Source organism: Anoplopoma fimbria, chromosome 16 (genome assembly GCF_027596085.1).
Source record: "Anoplopoma fimbria isolate UVic2021 breed Golden Eagle Sablefish chromosome 16, Afim_UVic_2022, whole genome shotgun sequence".
NCBI classification, from domain to species: domain Eukaryota; kingdom Metazoa; phylum Chordata; class Actinopteri; order Perciformes; family Anoplopomatidae; genus Anoplopoma; species Anoplopoma fimbria.
In genome coordinates this window covers 10,095,520-10,102,647 of record NC_072464.1, presented here as the reverse complement: position 1 = coordinate 10,102,647, position 7,128 = coordinate 10,095,520, and the positions used below count along the sequence as shown (strand labels likewise).

Sequence of the window (7,128 nt, the reverse complement as noted above, 5' to 3'; positions counted from 1 at the left end):
TGCACTGTTTTGTCACCATGACATTGATATGGTTTGTGTTTATCAGTGTATTGTTTGTCTGTACTAATCCCCAAAGTCATGAGAATGGTCTCATTTCTGTCATACAGCTGTATAAGACAGTTTAAATATCAAATGTAAAAGTAAAATCAGTGGCTGTAGAGACGAACCATGCTTGTTCAGTGCACGTGAAGAAGAAAATATAGCAAATATTGTGTTTGTTCCAAGTTAAGAATTTTATGCTTGAACCTACTCTTGCTGGTGCATGCGTTCAAAAATATCTGGTGCTTTGCAAAAGTGTAAAGACATTAATCTCTGTGCTGCCTTCTGTTTTAAGTGACTGAGGTTCGAATCACAGAATGCTAACTGTTGTCTGTAACCAATGAAGTGAACAGGGTATCTATTTAAGAACGGTGACCTCTGAGCAATGAAATCAGTTGATTACCAAACTATATGTCAGCTCTTATAATCGTCAGTGAGCACATTTAGTTCTTATTGTGTTCCATCAGGCGTAGCTAGCCTTAAAGAAAATGATTTATGCTTTGTAATATCAGGTACGATTCATGAATCAGTCACGTTAAGTAAAAATGTGAAATTTAATGAGGTGAAAGTCATTTTCAGAAATCAAGAAAAAACATGTTCATCAATGCTGTCACAGCTTCAAAATCAGGTACCTTTCAATGAGTCCTAGAATGGATCTGAAAGGGTACAAACTTTTTTTAAAAAAAGAAAGACTAGGGATGGATACGGGGAGGAAAAGACAAGTAGTCATGGCTTGTGGTTCAGAATCGTCCTGAACGCTCTCTGTCTCTGGAGCGACGTCTCTCGTGGTCACGGCCACCTCCACCTCCACCTCCACCGCCGCCGCCACCTCCGCCTCCTCCTCCACCTCCGCCTCCGCCTCCCCGACCCCTGTCCCTAGAGCGAGATCGCCGCTCTCTCGATCGAGACCGGGACCTGTGGCGGCTGTGAAAGGGAAAGAGTAGCGATGTTAATTGCTATAAAAACAACCACCTTTACTGGTTTAGATAAGTGCCCTGCTGTAGAAAAGCAATGGATGTGTTTGTACCCCTTCCGCCGACGCCCGTAGAGCTCTCTCCTCAGTTCACGTGAGATGGGCTTCAGATGCATGAAGTTACAGAAGCCACCACGAGTGCACTCCCTGTGGAGAGAAGGCAACGCTGATTTAGTTACAGCAGAGAAAGAAGACAGGAAATCATATCTGAGGTGTTGGACTGTTGATGGCGAACAAGCTTTACACAGAGATGTGCTACATACTGTAGATGCTGTTAACAAAAGCTTTGGGTCAGAACCTAAAAACCACTGCAGATATGATAACAGGCAGTGTTTGACCAAAGAACAGGGTCACTGCTCAATGGAGGACAATAAACAATACTGTATAAGCTGCACTGCCAGTGAGTGCGACAATCTTATATTAAACAGTTAAGAATTGAATTTATTTAATATATATCATTTATTTTTAGTCCAGAAGGCCTGATTGATGTGATTAAAAAAATAAGTATGTTCTATGGAATCAGTTTTAGTATCATTTTATAGTATGGATAACAAAGAATAAATGTAGAAGCAGTTGATCTAAAATTGAAAGCTTTCCAACAGCATCGATCCTGTCGGGCGCAGTGACTTTTTATGTTTGAAATTGGGAGGTCTGGCTCAAACCAGTGACCAAAGTATAAACAGAGTGGAACTTTCTCCTTGTATTATCAAAAGAGTCCGACATTAATCTTTAAGAATGAGTGTTGCATTGAGCATATTGTTAAATAGGTTCTATCCTACCACATGGCACTCACCCCATTTCATATTGGCGACAGCAGGCTTCTCTGAAGTCTGTGACTGGAGAGAGTTCAGCATGGATGGGCTGTCCATTAAACCATCGATTATTCAGGTCTATCACAGCCTTCTCAGCGTCCTCCTCATAACGGAACTACAAAAGACCAACAAGAGACAGTGACGAGATGAGAATCCCCGGCTCTGGATCCAAGCTAGAATACATGGCTTTATAGTAATGGTAGCATATAGAGCTTTAAGAATTAGACACCCACCTTCACATACACATTTCCTACTAGGTGGTCCCCAAGGTTGTCACACACGTTCATCTCCTCCACCTCTCCGTACTTTTCTTCCATCTCAGTGAAGACCTCCTGAAAGTGAAAAGGGAAGTGATGTAGTTGTGTTTGTTGCAATGTTGAGTAACAGTACATTAAAAGGGATATTTTGATATTTTGGGAAAAGCATGTTCAATGAGAAGAGTGACACCACTCTAAAGTCTGTATGGTAAAAATGAGGCTACCGACAACAGCTAATTAGCTTAGCTTAGCACAAAGCATGGAAACAGGGGTAAACAGCTAGCCTGGCTCTGTCAAAGGGTAACAAAATCCCCCTACCAGCACCTATTGAGCTAACTAGCTGCTAGTACATATTTACTATATCTGGTATCAATCTTTTTATTTAACTCTCCACAAGAAAGCAAATAAGCATAAAGCATTATTTCTTTAAAAAGTATACAAAATATACCAGCTACCAAATGGCCTGGTGAGGGTGTGAGGCAGACCTGAGACATGAAACATTCAGAACTTACCTCAAAAAACTCGTCATAGTGCTCCTGCATCTCCATGTCACTGATGGCACCTAGTGGTTAAAGGAGAAAAGGATAATTGGAAAATCAAACTAAACTAAAAATGGATATAGTTTATAATTCCTTCAATAAAGTATGTGTTTAACAGGAACCTCAGATGTGACTCCTTTCAGGTTACTATTTACCTATTTTATTTACACCTCTATAGGGCTAACCTGGTCTTCCCATAATGCAAGTTACATAACTCTTATCACAGAGAATAAATAAGAGGTAGAATCTCTGTCTATCTCACCAAATTCAGTCTGGCATGGATGCACCACGAAACCCGGTTCTAAACGGGAACCGATAAGACATTAGTAAATACCCCGAGTAACGATAAGGTCCGGAGTTAACAGTTCTGCTATCGGTACTTTAAAGGTTACAGCGTGTGCTATCTGTGCACAAAGCAGCGTTGCAAACCTCCTCTCTCTGTCACTGTGCCTGTCTTTGCACAAGAGGCAGAGTCGTGCTTCACTCTGACACACACACCGACTCTGGCCAAGTACAGCGTGAGATACACATCATGACAGAGAGAAGAAAATGATCGAAAGTGTGGTTAGATTTGACTTCAGTAGATGCTGATAACAGTTGTTGTCTCAAATGCAATAAAACCCTCACAAGTAAGGGAGGTAACTCCAGCAATTTATCAAAACATTATGAGAACACCCATAACATAAATGTGCAGAAATGCACAGTTCTGGACTGTTTGGCGAGGAGCCGTCCATCCTTGTCCACTGCAGGTAACATTAGCGATGCTGTATGGAGTTGGAGAATAAAAACAGACTAATAAATGAAATCCTAACCGTTAAACAGTGAGGGCCTTTACTGACATATGATTATTCATCAATACATTTGGTCAGTCTTTTACTCATTAAGAATACTCTGCCCACCTCTATTTCTCTATGGATATAGAAGTTATAAAGACACTTACAGGTGAGGCCATCAGCAGACTGGGCACTGTTCTGAGGGTTCCGGTAAATGTTCAGGAGGGCAATTGTCTGAAAAAAAATAAGCAAATGATTGGCTTGATTTGTTTTAATTAGGAGTGGGTGTCAAAAGAACAGAACAATTTTAAATAGCAATATTAAAAAGGAAATACTTTAGATTGTAAAGTACAAAAGTGAGATTTCATATGCAACAAGACAACATTAAAGACACAATGGAAATATTTTTTGCAATCCTATGCTGACCGAATACACAAGAATAACAGTAATTCATTTTTGTAAACATGCCTGTTCAGAACGGGCTAAATGCTTGGCCTGTGGTGCTACTGCTTGCAGCTTTATCAAAAAACGCTCACACAATTAACTTCACACTCAATACTGCTTTTGCTTGGGTCCTGAGCAATACCCCTGACCTGTCATAGTTGCGTCACACACCCAAGTTGCGGCTACTCATTGTCAGAAACACCTGTGAAATGCACTCTGGTCCACCAGGGGCGAAAAAAAGCAGCAGACTTTACCATAAAGCAAGGTAAACAACCTGGGGTCCCCAATTTAAAGAGGGCCACAAACAGCTATGTATAATGATGTTAGCGATCATAGACTGTATTACATATGGACGTCATCTCATTTCTGAAGCTCAAAGTATCTAGCTCCTACAAGTGTAATCTGGGCTAGTCCAAAAATGGATAGAGTAAAGTCAGGTAGAATCAGTTAAGGTGACAGCTAGCAACCTGATACTTATGTTACTACAGTAACTCATTGTACTCTGAAATAACTTACAAAAGGCCCCCAAAGCACTTAAAACACACCAAGTTGCTTCTTATTCAGGTTCGATTCTGCTTACAGTTGGCTCATGTTGACATCAGGGAAGTGAAGAAGAGTTTGGTTGTAGAGTGAACAGCAGTGAGTGAGCTGCAGTCTGCCCAACACGACATACTGGACTCAATCTGCAGAGCCCTGGAGCCCCACTGCTGACCAGAGTGCTGTGTTTATTCAAAGTTTAATAATATTGAATGTGTTGAGAGTCTAATTTGCACCAAATTTGACAAAAAGCACTCCATTGGTTGCCCAGCCATACATCCCCCAGGTGTGAAGTAGAAAGGATTGGTGGTTCTCACGTTACGCAAAGGACAGAAATTAATTCAGACAGATTCCTTGCTTTATGGTAAGATATTACTGGGAGGCAATAATGGAACTTATCATTGCCCTATTGTCTGTCAACTATTAGTAGGATTCAAAGATGGGTATGACATGTGACTAGGATGTGTGGATAACAAATAGAATTTACGACTAGAAAGTTAAGTCGATATTAATTGTAAAGCTCTAACAATACATACACCTTTAAAACCCTGCATGCAGAGACAATAGGAGATGGGGGTCGACCAAAGAACAACCCGCTCGAACTACTGCCATCCATAAACTTTCAGGCCAAAGACAATATTGTTTTACCTCGTCAGTTTATCTTGGGACAAAATTATTTACAATCTTACCTGGCTGAATGTCGGCTTATTGTGTAATCTGGAGCAGCGGTCGCCATGTCGACAGGCTCCAATTTTGAAATAAAAGGAGCAATTGACCCTAGGGAAAAGAGACAACAATGAAAAAAATTAAAATGCATTCTCTAGACTTTGTTGCCATTGTTGGAAAAAGTGCAATCTGGCTTGCAGGGCCTAGTCTCCATTTTGCTTTGAGAAGGACTACTACAATAAATCAATTACAAAGAAAGTTGCCAATTAATTTCCTGTCAACCAAATATTCCAATGCATCCACTAATTGGTTCAGGTCCTTCAGTATCCACCCCATGCTATTTCATTTGAGCTGGATTGAGATAGGGCAAGATGTATTTTCTGTGATAAAGATACATATACATATATATATATATATATATATATATATATATATAAAAAAAAAAAAAAGAAGGGTGAACCAAATAAAAGGAACCCCTTGATTGGGAACACCACCTGAGTTAAGAATTACAATATGCTATTTACATGCCCTACGAATAAACAGTCAACATTTGGGAACTTAAGCTGCTCTCGCCTAAAGCCAGAAACCAGTGAAGCAAGTCTATCTGGAGATGCTCCAGAGACAGTAAATGTGAGGAGGTTAGTTTTCTTATCTACACCTATGTGAGCTTTATTGTTCAAGAGAAAATGTGTTCATTTACTATGAACATTACTCTGTGTCGTGTAAGCATCTTTCCCAAATCAATGTCTACAACAGGTCCAGATTTTACACTTGAGACGTGATATTTTAAAAGGTTGTTTATCACTATGGATTTGGAAGAGAGTTGTTCCTAATATAAATATATGTTTTTGTACTACCTTAGGCCATATAAATAGCATGTATGAATTCCTTAAAAAAGGCGTAATTCCCCTTTAATTCGCTTAATAACAGAGAGGTTTGCTTGGTGTGTGACGACCGTGAGCGTGTATTTCCCACTGAAACAAAGGCTGCTGTGGGTTTATTAAGAGGCTAACTATCAGTAGCTAACTCAAGAGTAGAAGGTGCATCAGTGTAAATACAATTAACCTGTAGAGTGATTAATTTTAATTCAGAAAAAGTAACCCTCCACAAAAAAAATGTCGGTCCATCCTCGCAGTGATCAGCTCCCAGATGTTGCATGGTGCTAGCAGCCGCGGCGCGGCATTTTACAAACGTTAGCTTAGCTCGCTGCCGTTAGCTTAGCTAGCCGCTGGTCACCGGCGTGGCGTCCCCTGCTACAGACGGCAAACCCGGCTGTATAGAGGGCCACGAGTCAAAGTGGACATAAGCAGAAACATGCAACACAATGGCTTAACAATAAACTAAATAAGATGAATTACTTACTTATCTTTCTCTGTCCCAAAAATGGACGCCAGGTACTCTGCCATCTTGGCTCGCCTGTGCTCAACATGCAGCAGCACCGACAACACTTCCGTCTCCTCCCCTTCACAATAAATGTGTACAAACAAATATAGAGGTTACTGTCAAAGCCTGAAGGTTTGCACGAATAATATTTAATTTCAACATTTAATTATGCACAACTGGACAGTATAATGAAATCAAATCCAATGCCCTTGCAGTAAATGCTATCTTCGTAAAGCCCATATAAAGCCTAGTAAAACATAACATAACAGTCTCTCTACAACGGTGTTGGGTTTGAGTTCATAGTGTCATGTTGTACTGGTTTGTCCAAGTTACTCCTGTTAGACAATTGTATCCTCATATTATAATTTACGCTTGAATTAAAATACTGTTTTATTTTATTTTAGTCTAGCAATGCTCACTTTACTGGTTTTATTTGGTTAATAGGCAAATGTATATGCAATTATCCTTCTTGTCTTTTCTGACTGCCCTCAAACTATCATCAACACTGTACAATTTTAATAATATTTTAATAATAATAATAATAATAATAATAATAATAATAATAATAATAATAATAATAATATATAATAGACTGAATAGTCTATGGTACTATTCGTTTATGAACACCTGTCTCGTATAAGATAAGATAATCCTTTATTAGTCCCGCAGCGGGGAAATTTGCAGGCTTACAGCAGCATAGAGTAA

At 39.6% G+C, this 7,128-nt stretch overlaps 1 protein-coding gene across 1 annotated transcript; it reads right to left on the bottom strand.

Moving 5' to 3' along the window:
* Positions 1-574: 574 nt before the first annotated feature.
* Positions 575-6,498, bottom strand: u2af1 (U2 small nuclear RNA auxiliary factor 1). The gene is made up of 8 exons (XM_054615320.1): positions 6,403-6,498; positions 5,064-5,151; positions 3,561-3,627; positions 2,594-2,643; positions 2,058-2,156; positions 1,806-1,939; positions 1,067-1,159; positions 575-963 (listed from the first exon to the last, which is right to left on the bottom strand). Exons 1-8 carry the CDS (start codon positions 6,444-6,446, stop codon positions 780-782), a joined length of 759 nt encoding a protein of 252 aa, XP_054471295.1. The 5' UTR covers positions 6,447-6,498; the 3' UTR covers positions 575-779.
* Positions 6,499-7,128: the final 630 nt, after the last annotated feature.